This window comes from Sceloporus occidentalis, unplaced genomic scaffold (assembly GCF_023333645.1).
Source record: "Sceloporus occidentalis isolate IW3139 unplaced genomic scaffold, rSceOcc1.0.p SCAF_1, whole genome shotgun sequence".
NCBI classification, from domain to species: Eukaryota; Metazoa; Chordata; class Lepidosauria; order Squamata; family Phrynosomatidae; genus Sceloporus; species Sceloporus occidentalis.
Window position 1 is genome coordinate 76,371,459 of NW_028316981.1, and position 20,120 is coordinate 76,391,578.

A 20,120-nucleotide genomic window follows, 5' to 3' on the forward strand; every position below is an offset into this window, starting at 1 on the left:
TAGATTCTGGACCCACAAAAGAGATTACTTCTTCACACTTGCATAATTTATTGATGCTGTTCACTATTACAACATGTTGTAGTGGACATTGGCTTTAATAACAGAATTCAGACAAATTCATGGAGTGTATTCTGTTAGTGGCTATTGACCATGGTAATTATACAGAGCCTTCAGGTTTTGAAGCAGTGTAACTCTGAATGTCATTTGCTAGGTGATAAAGGGAAACTGGTGGCCCCTAATTAAGCAGATGTTTCAGTATCTGTGGTTCAGCTATTTGCTGTTTGTTGCCTTTTATACTGGAGTTTCAATGACACACAACATTTATACATTTCCCCTCCCCCTTCCATATTGTGAATGTATTTAGGACAGTGATGGGCAACCTTTTCGGCATGGTGTGTCAAAATTTGGCAAAAAATCGAGCATAACTCGCGTGGTGTGTCACTTCGACAAAAAAACATAATTTACAAATGTAGGACACATTTTTTGAAAAATGGAGGACACGCCAAAAAAAATGATTTTAAAAAAAATGTTAATATAAATGCATGTTTCTTAGACATGGTCAAAATAGAGGACACTTTGTTATTTAATAACTAAAATAAAATAAAATAAAATAACCAAGGCTGGGTTGTATATATTTAGACATAAAATAAAATAAAATACCAAGGCTGGGTTGTATATATTTAAAAATAAAATAAAATAAAATAAAATAAAATAAAATAAAATAAAATAAAATAAAATAAAATAAAATAAAAAACCAAGGCTAGGTTGTATATATTTAAAAATAAAATAAAATACCAAGGCTGGGTTGTATATATTTAAAAATAAAATAAAATAAAATAAAATAAAATAAAAAAACCAAGGCTGAGTTGTATATATTTAAAAATTTTAAAAAAACCTTTTCCCTCCCCCTGCCCCAGAAGCCTATCCTCCTCCATTGCCTCCTCCTCCTCCTCTTACTCCTTTGCCGCCACCGCCACCTCTTCCTCCTCCTTTGCCTCCTCCTCCTCCTCCTTTGCCTCCGCCTCCTCCTCCAAGGCTCCTGACACTGGCCAATGGCAGACTGGGGCTGGAAACTAGGCCAGCCCCTGCTCGTCTGCCATTGGCCAGAAGGCTTAGGAGGCGAGCGCTGCCCCTTAAGCCCTGCACGCAAGCGTGCAAAAGGGGTGAGCGTGCGCTGCTGCCGGCCGTGGCCCAGGCAAGCGCCGCGGGCTGCGCAGCAGATGCGCTGGGGGGAGGGGGAGGAGGAGCGGTGGAGGCAGAGGGCGGCGTGGCGCAGCCATGGAGGAGGAGGAGGAGAAGGAGGTGGGTGGCTGGCCAGCCGCATTAGTGGCTGCGGTAATGGCCACATGAGCGTGCCCAGCCCAGAGGCTGGGCCCGGGACAAAGGCCCCAATTGGGGGGGGGGCGGGCAGGGCCCCCCCAAAAGCAGGTTTGTCCCGGGGGGCACCGCGTGTCACCCCAAATGACTACGCGTGTCAGCACTGACACACGTATCATAGGTTCGCCATCACTGATTTAGGAGAACAAAAGAGTTAACTGGAGTGGGGCTCTTGCTTTGGAACAAGTGGGGCTCTTGCTTTGTTACTTTGAGATAGTTTAGTGGGTGGGTGGCAGACCATCTTTTGGTGTAAGGTTTTCCTCATATATTGTAAATGACTGTTGTGTCCAGCATTCTTGATGCATGGCACTTTTGTAAAGCCAAATATATTCAGATGTTCAGTTGGCATTTTTTACTGCCGTGTGAATGTGAAGACATAGGCTTTAGCTTTATAAGCATGTTTCCCCAGGCAAAACGGGGGGAAATATTAGTTTTGAGTATTGTACTGTTTCAGTCACAAATGAAAGCTAAAAGTAAGCCAAAGTAGCGCTCCTTCCTTTGATTCTGAAGTTGTGACATGCCTTTGTTTCTTTGAGTTCTTGTTTCTCACTCCTCAGAAATGTGCTGAAGTTATTATCTATTACATGCAACTCTGCTGCTGCATTGTTAATCAACTATCCCAAAGATAATAAATGTGCTGGGACAAATAGAAATCGCTGTCTAGAATGACTAGAGTCTGCTGTTCAGCAACCATTTCCAGAGATACAGTTTGTTATTTGGTATACCGAACTTTGATTTGTTAAATACGACTATCAGACTGTGGGTTGATTATTTTTATGGTGCAGTAGTTATGACTCAAAACTTTCACTGAGAGATAGAGGCCCAAAGTTTTACTTCACTTTAAGTTTTATTTTACTTGATATTACCTGATTCCACCCCCACACCAATGAAAAGAAGGCAAAGAAAAGATGCTTGATAGCCAGCCACTGACCACCCTGAGCAGCTGGATGGAAACAGCGTGACAAATCTTTTCTATGTTTGTTCAACACTAGCAGGCAGATTAAAAGTGCTGTTTTATCAAGTACAACTTGGATGGGCAAAATAGGAAAAATAAAATCCAGGGAATGCCATGAGAAATTGCATTAAACTCATTATCAGTTTGGCCCTCTCCTCCAAACACTATTCCAACTACCAGGCATTTTGACAGCAGGGTGTCTGGGAGCATCTGGTGACACTTGACCTCTGGGTAGGACTGCTGTTGGAGTGGCTAACTGTGCTTAGACAGAGTTCTCTCCATGAAAAGATCTGGAGCAGCTGTAGTTCAGCACTGGCCCCCACTAGCAAGCCAGCTGGCCTGGTCTTCAGAGTTGACACAATGCCCTGGATAGTGTCTGCAAAATCTCTTCTGCTCCATTATTGTATATTGTGACAGGCACCAGTTCTACCCATAGATGCTGTGTGGTCAAAAGAGCAGTGAGTTCCTCATGATTGTACAAGTCAGTTCTTTATAAAACATGATGTATTTGCTTTAATATTTGCTGTCTGAGAACTCTGCACTTTTCTTTGAGCCAGGAGCAGAGTGACAGAGGGGAAGTTAATTGGAATTATCTGATGTTTACCGCTTGCATGAGGTTTATGGCTCACATTATCTGCCATATGAGTAGAAGAATGGGACTCACCTTGTGTGCCTAGAAAAAGGCATGTTGTGAAAGGTAGTTGAACACAGATTGGAAACTACTGTCATGATTTTGGCTGTCACAAAGTCAGTTCCTGGTGGTTGTGTGCCTCCAAATCATTTCTGACTTGTGGCGACCCTATCACAGTTTTCTTGGCAAGATTTGTTCAGGAAGGGTTTGTCTTTGCCTTCCTCTGAGGCTGAGAGAGTGTGATTTGCCCAAGGTCATCTGGTGGGTTTCAATGGCTGAATGCTGATTTGAATCCTGGTCTCCAGACTCCTAGTGCACCAGTCAGAGCACTACACCACATTGGCTCCAAAGTCAAGTCCTAATTTACTTAATGCCCTTCATCTCCTTTTTCTCCATGTCAGGTGGCATGCTCAAATGCTTTTCATCGCTTGGGTGGACAGGACGAGCATGAACATCTAAGTAATTCTTTAGAAAAATGCAGAGAAATACCTACTTGTTGTTGGTAAAAATAGTCAAATGGGTGAGGGAGATGGATGGCTTTGCTTCACATCTTTTGGCCTAGAACCATTGGAATCCCTTTGTTGTCAGAATGACTCGTAAATTGAATCATGTTCAGGAAAGCTAATTTCACCCTGCCAGATATATTTCAAAGTTAAGAGACAAACTTAATGTTCATTCTGCTTGAGGAATATACTGATTTGATGTGCACACTTTCCTTACAGACTTTTGTCTGGCAGTTACTGGTAATTGTTTTTAAAGAGAATCCTAGATTTTACCAACCTTTTGGTATTGATGAGTACAAGTATTAGTTAAGAATGGTTATATTATATCACACATGGATATTTAGCATCTGCAATACAGTCATACCTCAGTTAACAAAGTCCCTGTCAAAGAACCTTCTTTTTACAAAGTTTTTTTTTATGGAAGCCCAGCACCTACCCCCTTCCAATTCTTATTATTTCTTCCTTCTAACTGGAAGGTTTTTTTGTAGCATTAGCATTGGTTGAAGGAGGGCTGGAGAAAGACAGACTTTCAGTGTTCAGACTTTCAAGCAATATGTCTGGAGTAAAAATGCAATGAAGCTTGACCTGGAAAAGAATGGGATTCTAATCTAGATGATCCTGTAGGAGCTGTATGAGTTTACATGCAACAGACAAGGTAAACTGCTCCCTCCAGAATCATTTACTGAGCATTTATTGAGCAAAGCAGAAAGAAAAGAGGAAAGCAGATTAGGTACATTAGCATATTGAAAAAGCATACATTTCTGAGCTATGCCACCAAAATGGAAATCACAAGAAAAATGGAGATGTTTATTTATTTAATTTAATTTATGTTGAAAGTAAAATAATAATAACAACAACAACACCTGGATGCATTTTGGAGGAAGATTTACAGTAGTTCCTAGTTTTTGTTTACTTATGCAAGGCTTACCTCACCTGGTTGTGTCATTTCGCATGTGCATCTTGTTAGCTGAAACATGTTGAACTGCTCTTATTTTTTTGTGGTGTAAGAATATATCTCTATTCTTTCCATATTATTTCTACCTCTGGTACCAAAGTTCCTGTTAGAGAACCAAGAACATTTTCTTTGTTAACTACACTCAGCCTTCCTTATCCACGGATTCAAGCATCCATGGCTTGAAAATATTTTTTAAAAAGTATAAATTCCAAATAGCAAACCTTGATTTTCCATTTTATATAAGGAACACCATTTTGTTCTGCTGTTATATATAATGGGACTTGAGCATCAACAGATTTAGTTATCCACAGGGGATCCTGGAACCAAACCCCAGTGGATAACAAGTTCCCACTGTATATCCAAAACGATCAAAGCCAGAGCTAGCCAACTGACTGGGCTCAGAACATGTCTCTGGAAGGAAAAGGTATATTTTATCAGTCCATTCTGTTTCACAAATATTTGTTTCTGTTCCTTTGTTATGATTTTGCAATCTTCTTTGATCTTCCAGACACATACCTAAATAAAAATTGTATTCCATACTCATCAGAAAAATTTGCATTCCATCTTGTCAAAAACAAACAGTAAACAGCATTAATTTGAAGAAGTCTTTAATATATCCAAGCCACCTCTTCAAAGTATCATATCTGTGCATTCCCCCTTTTTATTTTGGCTAAGCAGGAGTTAATCTGAAGTCTAAACACTCCACTTTCCCTTATGTCTCTGTACTTTATGGACAAGTTTGGATGCCTAAGTTGTCTGAATGCTTTCTGTTGAGCTTGAGATCTCATGTGCTTAGCTTTCAGCTCTAAGCCTATTTTCACAGCTAAATGTTAGCCCCCAGAAACAATATGCATAGTGTAGTTGTGCACTGGCCCTTATCACCACATGTGCTAGCGGGTGCTGGAACGAATTGTCTTTAACAATCCGATTTATGATTGTTGACGACTGTAAGTAACTGGGAACAAACAGCGTGACTTGCTCTTGGAACCAAACAAGGACTGTAGGTAGGAAAAACTGGGCATTTTAGGCTGTTACCAACTGTAAATTCTGGTTCACGTGCAGAGGTTTTCATGGATGCTGCTGTACTATGAATGGCAGGAGAATACCATAAAGCGGTGGAAGAGCGATGCCCAGTGAAGCTGGCATTTCTTACCAGGCTGTCCATGTAATGCCACCATAATGTTCAGAAGTAATTAATTGCAACTGAACCAGCTGGATTACTTCCATATGTGAGAGTTTGGTGTGGGCAGAGCTCTTGTGAAACTTGCTAACAGCTGTGCCACTTGCAAACACCAGCTTGTAGATCTGAACTCGTTAGCAAATGTGTTAATAGGATGCACTGTAAGAAGATTCTTCCTGCTAATAGGGTGGCTTATCTGAGCATGAGGTCTGCCCCCCACAGAGTTTTAATGATCTGTGGATAATATATGGCAGTATTTCCTCCGCCAGAAAAAAATGGCTCTTACTAAATAAATCCTGCCCATTGTTCCAGCACTGTACATGGGACAGGGCTGAGGAGAGATAGCTCACTTTCGCTCAAGTAGTCTTTCTTGTGGTACTGTGCTGGAGGGGTGACAATTCCCTAACCAGTGATTCCCACACTTTTGTTCTCCAGATGTTTTGGACTTCATCTCCCAGAATTCCCGACTGTTGGCCAAACTGGTTGGGGCTTCTGGGCACTGTAGTCCAAAACACCTGGTGGACCAAAGATTGGGAATGACTGCCCTAATCCGTACATTTTTCTAATCAAGACAGATCTTGGAAAATTTACTGTTTTGGATTACAACTCCAAGCACCGCTGGGCTGCAAGATTACTCTATAGACCAAAGGATGTCCTTTCAAATGTTCTAGTCACTCCACACCAGTTTTACCACTTCTCTTTTTCTGGTAGTACTGACAAGGCCAGGCAAAATATGTCACCATCATTATGACTATTCAGTGTGTTTTCTTTGTTCCTGTAATTAAAAAATTGGTTCAGTAATTCAGGCATTTCTGAAATGGGGAGGTGGCTGTGGTGAATCTCACTGATGGAGCTGACAAAGATTTCTTCCCAACTTTGTTCATTTTAATGGAGACTCAAAAATGGTGATTATGGCAAAGAAATTACTTTCATAGCTTTCTGTGTCCGTGGGAAAGGATGAGTAATTGAGAAAGGGAGATGCAGTGCAGTAATGATGCTGAAAGAGACACTTCTCCACTTGGAAGAAAAGTTAGAATGTGAAAAGACTATGAACCTTATCACACGCAGGGCAAACATGGTTGAAATGTCATCCAAACATTGCAGAAGTGTTAAGGTCTGATCATACCTGAGGCTTCTAAAGTGTAATTGAGGCTTCCTTCTATGTTCCCGTCATGGAATTGTTCGTGGGGAAGCCATTTTCTGAATAACGGGATATCCTGTTACAATAATAATAATAATAATAATAATAATGTTTATTTATATACCGCTTTTCCAAATTAGATCAAAGCGGTGTTTTCACAAAATGGCGCATCCTGGCTTCCCTGCGAACAATTCCATGACGATTCCATAGCGGGAAGCCTCAATTACACTTTAGAAGCACCCGGCATGATCACATCCCTGGTGCTTCCGCAATGTTTGGATGACATTTCAACCGCATTTTGCCCTGCGTGTGATAAGGTCCTTAGAGGGGAAAATGCAGATGCAATGTTATAAATACACTTTAAAATATTGCCAGAATGTTTGTGTGATTTCCAATGGTTTTATTAATGGCCAGATGATTAACAGTTTTGTTAATATAATGGATCCTAACTTCATTATCAAGAATCCATCCCAACCATATGCTCTGTGCCTCTCTCTCTCTATATATATATATATGTGTGTGTGTGTGTGTGTGTGGGCGCGCGTGTGCGTATCTGAATATAATAAATATATTCATGTGGCTCATGTTATAATAAATATATTAGTCTATAAAGATGCCATAAAACTTCCTGATTTTTTTTTTCTGAAACAGTCTTAACAGTGCTAACCACTTCAAAATTAAAAATATGCTATATACAGAAAGGGCAGATTGTCCAGTAGTTTTCAGTTTATTTTCCTGTATGGTCATAAACCACTATAAAAAAGCAGGAATAAGCTCATTTAAAACTGAATTTCTTGTCTTCCTTACATTAACATAGGAGAGATTTCAAAACACTTTTAAGTGGCACGGATGAATTCATTCATAGACATAACTGCTGTTAGATTGTAATCAAAGTTTCTCTGAGGGTTGTGTTTTTAAGGGTGGATACAGTCAGGCTCGTAAGTAAAGCATTTCACCATGCTTATGGTGAAAAAAGAGTACCCTTTTCCTAGACTTCACCATGATCATGTGAGAAAGAAGAATGAAAGAACGCTGGCAGTAGATTAATAATAATAATAATAGATTTATTTCTAGCCCGCCCAATCACGAAGAATCCGGGCGGGTTACAACAATAAAATACAACAAATTACAATAGAGTTAAAAAATCAAACCCTAGACCTACCACCACCACCCCATTCCCAGTACTAAAACAGAATTAAACAGTAATAATATTAAAACATTTAAAACATTAAAAACATTGAACAAACAAAAAATAGGCAGAAACATTGGTGGGGGGAAATAGACAGATGAGGGGACAAATATCTCTATATCTGGGGAGGGTAACTAAGTTGGAAAGGCCTGCCGGAAGAGATCCGTCTTGAGCGCTTTCTTGAAAGCTGCCAGAGTGGAAATGTGATGGATCTCCTCCAGCAGGTCGTTCCATAGTTTAGGAGCAGTAGTAGAGAAGGCTCTCTGGGAGACAGATGTTAGCCTAGATTTTTTTTGGCTGTAGTAGATTTCTTCCAGAGGACCTTAATGTGTGGGACAGACAATAGGGAAGAAGGCGTTCCCTCAAGTACTCAAGATTGTGCAGCATTCAAAAGTATTGGGTTTTTTACTACCTTATTAGAGTTTGACCTTACGGTGAGCAAAACTGAATGCCTTATCTGTGCTTTGTGTACAACAGTCCTTAAAATAACTTTAAAGTTGTGAATACTTATTCCAGAAACAGACTTATCATCTTCTGACCTCTGATCCTTTGTGATGTTCACAAAGTTAAGATTTCGTTCTTCCCCCGACTTCTATAAGGGGTAAGCTTTTTATAATAATAAAAAAGGAGAGAGAAATCAAATGTTCAGTCTGGCTCATGAAACCATCAAGGTTATAATACTGCTTGCCAAAATCCTTGTGTCAGAATGGTTCCTCCCTTGTTGTACATGAGAAATGAAATTGCATAAGAGCATACTTTTAAATTTTAACATATAGACAATTCCCAGAGCTTCTGATTGTTCTTTATAGACTTTAATAGACATGTGAAGTTTTCCATTTCTGAAATTTTTATCTGAATCAATGACAGCTACTTTCTAAAAGTGGAGATTTTCTGGGGGGGTGAGGGAACAAGCTTTTCAGGTATATAGATATATACCAAGCACATCTTCTTTCTGCAGAGGCAAATTATGCTTTGAGATTGAACAAAAGCCGCTAAAGGAATGGGGGATAATAGGGTTTGAGCTAATATTTGGAGAAATTGGCTCAGAATCCTTGACCAACAGTTTCCCTCCCTCCCTTCTTCCCTCCCGTCTCTTTATTTTTGCTTCCTCTTTTTTAAAAAATATCAGTCAAGATCAAAAATAGATTTATTTTGTGAGACTATTTCCTGCAATGTTTTTTTACTGATGTTCTGTAAAGAAGCCCTCAAAAACTACTGCCCGATAAAAATGTTTGGCAGCCAGTCTGCCAATGCATATCTTTGGCTAGTGTTTTTGGTGAATTGATAATTTGAAAGGATTTTTTAAAGACCAAACTCCCCAGTTCTTTTTTCACCTATAGAACTTCACTCACTGGTTGCTTAGAGGTTGTGAGCTGCTGGGGAACTAGCTGCATGGGTATTTACAAGTCTGCATTTAATGGTCCATTTTTCATCCATATTTAATCTAGAATTACAATTCATTCTGCCATTTCTGCTTTCTCTTATGCCTTAAATCTTCTGGCCTACAAGGAACATGGCTTCAAGCCAGTTGGCATGAAATGTACCTGAGCTGCTGAAAGCTAATCTGGGCTCCTGTCCTTTTCCATTTTCCTAGACATGAAGGAAATAATAGAACTCCCTTTTTGTTGTAAGCAGTAGTGCACAGGATCACGTTTTAAGAGGTGGCTTGCGGTGGGTGATTCAGGTGAAATTGTTGTTTGCTATTGCATGCTGCCCTTGCCTACACCAGCAGTAGAGCACCCCTGCACATACAGACAGTGGACTGTTCAATTTCACTCATTGACAGTGTTCATTGATACCATGGCAATAGAACCTGGCTGGCATCTGCAGGTCTGCTCTTGAGTGTTTTGCTTTGATCTTGGCAGGAGTATATTTTCACAGAGACTTTTCTGTTGGTGTCTCGCAAGGTTTTGTCCTCTCCCAGTTTAGGACATGTGTTGTTAGTGGAAGGGTATGTTGAGATTTGACATATAGCATCATGCCTTGTTTTTTTTCATCTGTCTCATGTCCTTTAGAGCTGGTCATTATTCATTGTCTAGTTATGTTGGGTACTGGCTGAGCAAAGTTGATTAAAGCTTTTGAATAAGACTGAAGAAGTTATCCTCAGCAGATCTATGCAAATACTCTTTGCACTTTTTTTAGTTTATCCTCTCCTCACCCCCTCAGCTTAAAGTTCATTTCATATTTGCAGAAAGGGTTGTAAACATTACCATTTGCACAAGTCCAGGAAGACCATCTTAGGGTTCTTGGTAGCTGTCTTGCATAAGGGATTTCTTTTGTTAAGGCCTCTAACTAATGGATTTTTCCAAATATTTTAAGAGTCTAGTGTAGTCATAGTGATGGAACTAGAGTTAAGAGAATCCACCCCCACTGTAGTTTTTTCATATGCCCCCTCTTATTTGGGTTTGCCGACCTTGGTGAACCCTTGTTAAATGAACTCATCTCACTCTCTTGAAAACCTTAATTGCAAACAAGTTTTCAGAAGGAGTCTTGGTTCAGCCATAATTACATACTGTACCTTAACTTGCATTTGTTGTTGGAAGGCAAATGGGTACTGTTGGAGCAGTGGGATCTTAAATCCCAGTCTTTCATTCCCACAGTTTATGTATTTGAATATATCCCAAGAGCTTGTGCTTTTGGTTTGCTTCTGAAGATGCTGTTAGGCAGGTGGGCCAAATTCTTAGATTTTAGAAGCTGAGCAGTACCAAAGTGTTTGGCATTTGCAGCTGAGGCAGCTGTATCATTGCATTCCACTTCTGGGTTTTGCTCTACTCACACTTTTATTATATACTCCCTTTGTTATGTACTATGCAGCTTAGGTCCAGACTCCCCATATCTCCCCATCTGAACTGCCAGAACTCTAAAATCTTCAGGGGGAGGCCTTCTCAGTCCTGTTCATTTCTCATGTACAACAAAGGATGAACCATTCTGACACAAGGATTTTGGCAAGCAGTATTATAACCTTGATGGTTTCACTTGGTGAGGACACAAGAGAGAGTGTTCTCAGTGGCTGCCCCCATCTTTTGGAAATTCCTCCCATAAGAGGCTAGGCTGGCTTCTTCCCTTCTCTGATAGTTAAAAACCTTTCTCTTCAAGCAGGCTTTGAATACGTAACTGCATCCAGTGAGGCTTCTTATTGGGGTGTTTGCTTTTATGTGTTTTTAATGGTTCTGTATGTTTAACATAATACATTTTAACGATTTTATATTTTATCTTACATGAATGTGATATTTTAAATTGGTTTTTTTTATTGTACTGTTTTAAAAATTTCTTTTGTGAGATGCTTTGGATCCAGTTTAGGAGACAGGTAGCATATGGAATAAAATAAAATAATATTATAGAAATGAGTGTCAAAAAAGATTATACCTTACATGGCTTCTTTCTTTTCTACAGGTGCAGGGGAGTCTGGGAAGAGCACAATTGTAAAACAGATGAAGTAAGTTATCCTTCAAATAACATTGTCCTCTTTGTCATATTAACAGTCCAGTTGAAAGTATTCATATATATTTTTTGCAGGAAGCTGTGACCTTTGTTTGCCTTCTAAAACAGCTAGCTGGGGATGCAACTCAAAATTTTGGATTGACCTCAGGGTTTGGTGTTTTGTACAATGGAAGGCTGAGATGGTGGTCATAAGGTGACACCAGGCTTCAGCTGGACCTACATCAATAATAATAATAATAGTCTTTATTTCAGCCAACAGGCCATTAGAGGAAGCTGTGTTCTTAAGCTTCATAGAATTTGTAAACCTGTAGTCAAACACTCAGCCCATAGCCTGGAGGACTGCTGTAATTTGGTTTGTTTGCACACACACACACATGAATGCACACCTTGTTGTATTTACACAGATACAGCTCCTGCAGTTAACGTTAGCTGGCCCAACTGGGAATGATGATATCCAGTACCTCTTTGTATAGTGCTCCTACCCCTGAGGGTTCAGCTGCAAATTTATAGCACAGGCACACATTCCCAGGTCTCAGTAGTGGCTAGAAGAGGATGGGGAATTCCACCCGGGGTCTGGCTACAGTTGTACAGACAGGGGAAACAAAAAGGTGAGAGCTTCTTTATCTTATAGGCACTCGCCATTTATACTCTCGACTTATAGTCAAGTATATACGGTATATAACTGAGGAAATTTAAGCTAAGGCATTTTTCTTTGTCCTTTATGATGTAATGCACTTGATAGTAATCCACTTTCTACAAAGCTGAAAATACTAGGAAATGTCTCTGATTTAGAGGGGGAGTGATTTTAAACTATTTGTTGTCGTTCTGTGCCTTTACGTTGTTTCTGCTTTATAGCAATTCTATCACAGTGTTTTCTTGGCAAGATGTATTCAGAGGGAGTTTACCTTCATCTGAGGCTGAGAGAATATGACATTTCATGTGGTGGTTTCACTGAATTACTATTTTTATTACTATTACCTCCCAATAAGATCTTGCAAAAGTTCCTTTTCTGGACTATAGTTCCTAGAATCTGCCTGTAAGCATGGCCACTACCCATACTGCCTGGAAAATTCTAGGATTGGTAGCCCAAAAAAGTAACTTCCCCAAACTTTGTTCACAAGCCTTGGAACTGAGTAGTTTGTGAACAGAATTGTTATAAAAAGCAAGTTTCTGATTGTTTGCATGTACCTATCCCTCTTATTGTGAACCTCTACCAATCAGTATACAGTGAGACAGAGCAATTCAGAGACGAAGAGGGGGAAAACCTCTTTGTTTTTGACGAGATACATGGGCATATGCACACATGTGAACATACACAAGCACAGTACTCTCAACATAATAGTCTCCATATGTAGGAAATGCACATGGAAACTCATCTGACAGACATAGCGGTCATGCAAACGGGCCTGAAAGAGCGGTGTGCAGCAACACCAGCACACATCACACCAGGGCTGCGGCAACCGCATGTGCCTGGCCCCAATCTGGACCACAGCCGTGGTCCTCAACCCAGCTGCTGGCAAGAAGCAGCTTTTCACCACTTTTTTATGCCAGCTCTTGAGGGTTGGTGTATGTTCGGTATGACTTCCAGCTGCGTTTGGGGAGTGCATCGTGTAAATGCCACGCCCCCAACCCAGCCCAAAGCCAGTGCTTTTGACCTGTCTGCTTTGGGCCATGTTAGTCTGGAATGTCAGCATGCAAAGGAATCTTGTAACACCTTTGAGACTGTGCAAAAATGTTGTAGCATTAGCTTTCATAGATTTGGCCTCTACGCATCTGAGGGAGTAGACCAAGTGTAAGAAAGCTAATGCTACAACTTCTTTTACACAATTAGTCTCAAAGATGCTACCAGATCCCTTTGTGGGCAGATATAGTTCTGACGGGAATAAGAGGATATAAAAAACTGCTCCCTAAACCCCAATTTCCTATAATAATAATAATAAAATAATAAAACTTATTTATATTTCCTGCCTCTCCAAAGATCAAGGCGGGATTACAGCAGTAAAATAATACAAAGTAATACAAACGATACAAAATATTCATACACCATTAAAAACTAACATTGAATTTACCAATTCCTACTAGTTCTCTAAAGCCTAAACAAAGTTGAGAGCAGGTTCTTCTCATTAGCTTTCATACAAAATCTGTTGGGTAAGCCTGCCGGAAGAGGTCTGTTTTGAGTGCTCTCTTAAAGGCCTCTAAGGAGGTAATACCACGGATCTCCTCTGGTAGGCTGTTCCATAGTGTTGAGATCGCTGCTGAAAACGCCTTGTGGGAAGTTGTGATTAACCTGGTGTTATGATGTTGTAGCAAATACTTCCCTGATGTTCTGAGAGTGTGGGGCGGATTGTGTAGAGAGAGGCGTTCCCGTAAGTAACTTGGGCCCGAGCCATGTAGGGCTTTAAAGGTAATGACCAACACCTTGTATTGCACCCGGAAGATAATTGGCAGCCAGTGAAGAGATTTTAGCACTGATGTAAGATGGTCAAACCTAGATGTACCGGAGACCAATCTGGATGCAGCATTTTGAATCAGTTGAAGTTTCTGGACTTGGTACAAGGGTAGCTCCAGGTAGAGCGCATTACAGAAGTCCAAACGAGAGATTACCAGTGCAAGCACTACTGCTTCTAGGTCCTTTGGGTCCAGGTAAGAACGCAGTTGGTGTATCAGCCGAAGCTGATACCAGGCACTCCTAGCAGTCACATCTATATGAGATGACAACTGTAAAGATGGATCAAGGAGCACTCCCAAACTGCAAACTTCATCCTTTGGGGGAAGTGTGACCCCGTCCAGGACAAGCTGACAAATCTGCTTTCCCGGACTTGGGGCACCTATCGCGAGTACCTGTTTTCTCTGGATTCAGCCTGAGTTTGTTTTCCCTCATCCAGCCCATTACCTACCCAAGGCAGGCCTCTAAAGGAGAGATGCTATCCTTATTCAGTGCAATAGTCGGCGACATGGAGAGATTTGGGTGTCGTCAGCATACTGATAACACTGCGCCCCATGCCTCCGGATGATCTCTCCCAGCGGCTTCATGTAAATGTTGAATAACATTGGGGACAGTATTGAGGGACACCCGATATGAGCTCCCTCTTGGTTGAAGAGCTTCCCCAAGCGACACCATCTGAACCCTGCCCGAGAGGTAGGATCTGAACCACTGCAAAACAGTGCCTCCAATGCCCAACTCCCTCAGGCGATCCAGAAGCATATTGTGGTCAATGGTATCGAAGGCTGCTGAGATGTCCAAAAGCACCAGCAGGTTCCCACTTCCCCTGTTGATGCCCAGATGGAGATCATCGACTAAGGCAACCATGGCAGTCTCCATATCGCACCCTGATGTTGGTTTGAAATGGGTCCAGATAATCGGTTTCATCCAAGATAACCTGGAGCTGGGAGGCGACTGCCCTCTCGATCACTTTGCCCAAGAATGGTAAAAGGGAGACCAGTCTGTAATTATTCCTTGCCAGGGAGGGTTTTTTTAAAAGCGGTTTGACGATTGCCTGCTTTAATTGCGATGGAAATTTCCCCTCCCTGAGGGACACATTAATTATAGATTGTAATAGTATTTTTGTTGCATCCTCTCCCTGGACGGTCAACCATGATGGGCAAGGATCGAGGGGGCATGTTGCCTTTCTAATACTACCAATAATCTTGTCCACTTCATTGGTATTTACAAACTCAAATTGATCCAGTCTAACATCCACAGAGTCACTGGACATCTCTCTTTCTGTCTCTGTTATAATGCCCGCATCCAGATCGGGCCTTATTTGAGAGATTTTATCTGCAAAAAAGTTGTTAAAAGCACCACAGCAGGCCTTAGTTGGTTGTAATAGTAGGTTTAGGGTGGGAGGCAATTGAGTTAGCTCTTTAACCACCCTAAACAGCTCTGCTGGACAAAACTCTGCGGACGCAATACGTGCAGCACAGAACGAATTCTTTGCTGCATCTATTGCCTCTCCCTAAGAAGTCAATAAGGTCTCAAGGAGTGTCTTGTCAGATAAGTGTTGGTATTTCCACCAGCGGCGCTCTAGTCGTTGCACAGTCCGCCTCATTTTTCGAAGATCTTCTGTGTACTATGGTGTTTTATTAGAAGCGGGCCGGTAAGGATGCTCAGGAGCGATGGTGTCTATGGCCTTGGTAAGATTGTGATTCCAGGTACCAACCAAGGCTTCAACAGAATCACCATCATTTCCCACCATAAAACCCTCTAGAGTTACCTGGAACCTTTTGGGTTCCATCTGCTTTTGAGGACCATTTTAATAGGTCCTCCACCCCCAAGGGGGATATGCGTAGTGGCCTTTAGTCCTACTTTGACCAGAAAGTGATCCATCCATGACAGGGCAGAGGTATAGGTTACCTCTGTTCATTGATGTTCCTGATCCATACTGAAGACCACATCGAGTGTATTACCAGCAGAGTTGTGGGCCCCAAGACTAATTGGGACAGGCCCATAGAAGTCATGGTATTCATGATCACCCAAACTGCACCTGTTGGATCTCATGAGCCGGCTTCGAAGGGGATATTGAGGTCTCACAGTACAAGAAGCCTGGGAGACTCCAATGCCAGCTCCGAGACCAGCTGTGTCAGCTCGGCCAGGGAGTCTGTTAGGCCACGGGGTGGACGGTAGACCAACAGAATCCCTAGACTGTCCCTAGCCTTCAAGGTCAGGTAAATACACTTGATGTGAGCCGTTTTCCAGATAGGTCTCCTGGTCAAAGTGCTGTTACTTTTATGGACCAAGGCAACTCCCCCTCACCCACTTTCCCTAACCTGCTCCTTGACGGCATACCCAGATGGGAGGGCTTTAGCCCAAATCGCACTGCTATCCTCCCCCAGCCAGGTTTCTGTAAAGCAAGCCAGATCAGCATCTTCCTCCTCCAATAGGTCATAGATTATATGACTTTTATTCCTCACTGACCTGGCGTTACAGAGGAGCAGGTTTAGGATCAGTGGTATGGTTGGGCTGGCCCTCGGTTCTTTTGGGTTAACAGGGTGGATGGAAGGCAGGATAGATATTAAGCATCATTCTCGCCTTCCCTTATGGTTTATTCCCACTCTGTTAACGCTATATCTCTCATTGCCCCACACTACTCCAATTGGCGCTACATATCCAGGATCCTCAGACATATTATCTCCTCTATTTTTAACTTTAATTCCCCTCCCACTCCCATTATTTTCCATCTGTAGCTGAAGTAAAAATAGTATCAGTGTACAGTGTTCTGTACATAATTCTAATACATGTTTAAGTTCTCAGAATGATCTAACTAGGCCAGTTAACTCACGTTATTATTCTACCTTCCTTCAATACAGCTATCAATATCATCTAATTTTAAACAATTATCATAGTAAATCACAGGGGTGGGGGGAATAGTGTTAATCCAATATCATCATCCCCGCTTCTCACATTGCAAAAACACAAACTGAACTGTATTGTAGTAAAGTAGCGCACTGGCGCTCTGGAGTTGGCGGGTTTGGGGAAAAGTCCGTCGGGCCGGCTTTTGCGGGCGCCACTCCCACTGGCGTCCCTACCCTCCTGTCTCCAACAGCTGGGCACTTAGTTGTTCCAGTGCTGGCGCTTGGCGGGTTTGGGGAAGTCCAGTGAGCCAGCTTTTGAGGATGCTGCCCCCTTCCTATGGAGGAAGAAGATCCTCCAGTGTTGTACCATTAGGATTAGAAACTGACCAATCTGCCAGCTGTGTAGTTAAGACTGAAATCTCTTGCCTTCTTCCTTTACTACTAGAGCACTCAAGGTATATGACTTCCCATGCTACTGCTCCTCCAGCTTCCATTTAGTGCTTCAGGAGAGAATAAGGAAAAAACTGGGGGGTGGGTGGGTGGGTTTTTCGGGCTATGTGGCCATGTTCTTTCTAGAAGATTTTCTTCCTGACATTTCACCAGCATCTGTAGCTGGCATCTTCAGAGAATGCTTGCCTGGAAAAAGTGAAGATGCCAGCCACAGATGCTGGCGAAACGTCAGGAAGAAAATCTTCTAGAACATGGCCACATAGCCCGAAAAACCCACAAAAAACCATTGATGCCAGCCATGAAAGCCTTCGACTTCACAAAGGAAAAAACTCTTTTTTCTCTCTATCCATTAAGACAAAGTTTGTTCTCATCTTTGGCCAGCCTCAAATGTTCAATACTGGATTAAGTGACAAACTGACTTGTTCTAGGGCTGTGTTCTCATTTGCCACAACATGGTTTTCTAAATAACTGTGCAGTCCCCACAGGACAAGGGATTAACTTCTTCTTGTTTCATACTCAAATTTTATCTGCTAATACCTCTCTGACCACTTCCATGAGCTGAGATGCCCCTAACCTAATTAATTTGCCTCATTTTTCTTGTCCCAAACCCAACAAAGAATGGAGTTGGATGGATGTTAAATTATGATTTATCACATGAACCAAGATCTGAGATTGTTTGGGCCCATTTCATAAAATCAATGGCAGCTTGAAAAACATATGTGTTTTTATCTTTGTGCATATGTAAAATCATTTTAAAATTAATAAAAATATTATTAAAAAAACAAAAACGTATGTGTTTTCTACATCTTTAGAGGATATTTGCAAAGTGGCAGGTTAGGAGGAGCCATCCATATTTATTAGAGAAAACTAGGGATATAAGGACTATCAAGAAATGCTATAAGGCAGGGGTAGGCAACCCGCGGGCCGGATGCGGCCCGGCGAGGCCTTGGGACCGGCCCCAGCCCGGTCAAGTGTCCACCATTTGAAAATGTTGTCCTACATTTTTCCCGGCTTATTTATTTATTTAATTTTTTAAAAATTATTTAATTATTAATTTTTTTGCTTCGGCCCCCCAGTTGTCTGAGGGACAGCAACCCGGCCCCTGGCTCAAAAAGATTGCCTACCCCTGCTATAAGGATTTTGTGCTGCTGAAAATACTTCTTTAAACAAAAACAAGGCTAAAAATGAGCCCTTCTGTCTTCTTGCTATTACTAATCTAAAAATTTAAGATAATTTTTAGTTAATTTATAAAATAGATAAGATTTATATTATTTAAAGTATTTTTTTGGTTTTGTTAAGGGTGCAGTTCGATAAGGTAGGCATTAAGGTTTCAGCATGTATATTCATATATTTGTAAGCCCTTTCATGGTGTATGTACACTGCATCTTAGTTTGTTAGATTAGTAATAGCAAGAAGACAGAAGGACTTGTTTTTAAGAAGTCTTTTCAGCAGCACAAAATCCTTATGGCATTTCTTGATAGTCCTTATATCCCCAGTGTTCTCTGTTCATACGATTTCTCTGTTCATACGATTTCCTCCCTTTATACAAAATCAGGAGGTGAGAAAACAAAATGTACTAGCTGCCATTTACAACTAAATTTTCAGCCTAATTTAGGATATGTGGCACAAACTCATCAACAGCCATTTTTAGGAGTTTGTAGAATTCAGTGTGGTAAAAATTTAAATCTCCTGGTAATTCAGTTCAGGTTGCCTTCTCATTTTGTTTAATTTTTTAAAAGGGATGTGATATGACAAATGTGTATGATAAAAATTACTCATAGTGAATAGTGCAGGTCTTCTTGCAGATCAGAACTGTTTACAGTATTAGACAGTGGGATGTCTCGAGGTCTTTGATATTATTATTTGATTTTATTTCTACATTTCCTCTGATGTCTCAAAGCATACAGAAATCAAATGGAGTGTTGCAACTTTTAGAGCAATCCTTGAGAAACTGCAAATGACAATTGGGACTGGGGATAGTCGCTAGTGAAGCAGGAATGAGCTTCAGTAATGAAGTTCATCCAACACTGAACTCTGCAATCTGCCACCTGCTCTAATTCTGATTCTATAAACGTTCCTACCAAAAGAAGTATAGAATCTCATTCAAATACTGTGAGAACAACAGCCTGCATATTCTTTGGAATTATCTAAACATTTACTTCTACTTCACACAGAGCAGAAGTAATAATTATACTTTTGGTTGTCATATCTGTATAGATTGTTGTTGTTGTGTGCCTTCAGGTCTTTTCTGACTTATGGCAACCCTATCATGGGGATTTCTGGGGCTAAAAGTGTGTTAACTTGCTCAGAGTCATCCCGTGGGTTTCCATAGCCAAGCAGGGTTATAGTCCAATGCTCAAATCACTAGACAATGCTGGCTGTCCTGTTTAAATTAGTAAGAGATAATTACTATTTTGAAAAGCTAAGCAGGCTCTGTCCTGGTTAGTACTTGTATGGGAGGCTGCCAAAAAAATAGTACGCTATATTTTAGAGGAAGGAACTGGCAAAACTACCTCTGAGGATTCCTTGCGCAAGGTCCAAAACTGCAGATTTAATCCAGTTCGAGACTGCTTTAATAGCCCTGGCTCAATGCTAAGGAATTCTGGGAATTGTAGTTCTGTGAGACATTTAGTCCTCTCTGTCTGAGATTTCTGGTGCCACTGTAAACTACAGTTCTCAGGATTCCCTTGCACTGATCCAAGGCAGTTAAAGCAGTCTCAGACTGGATTATTTCTACAGTGTGTTTTGGACCTAAGAAAACCCTATGAGATCCATGGGGTTGCCATAGATCAGGAGCCGATATACTGTATATGTGCATGCTTTCAAGGCCTGAATCCAATTGTTAATCCCAATATTTTAAATGACTGAAAATTTGGGAATTCAACATAAGATAAATTCATATGGCCTTATCCAGCTGAGAATAACAAGTAGATTGAGGCCATATATTAAGGCAGCATGTCTTTGGCTTTTGGGAGTTTTAAAAAGATTAATAGTCATCTGATCTTT

The 20,120-nt window shown here is 41.1% G+C and overlaps 1 protein-coding gene across 1 annotated transcript in view; it reads left to right on the plus strand.

Annotated features, from left to right (window-relative positions):
* LOC149321633 (guanine nucleotide-binding protein G(i) subunit alpha-2) overlaps positions 1-20,120 on the plus strand; it is a 187,655-nt gene that overhangs the window by 82,932 nt on the left and 84,603 nt on the right. The window contains exon 2 of the mRNA XM_089525822.1: positions 11,325-11,367. Within this exon, the coding sequence (XP_089381948.1) occupies positions 11,325-11,367 (43 nt within the window). The remainder of the gene's footprint in view (positions 1-11,324; positions 11,368-20,120) is intronic.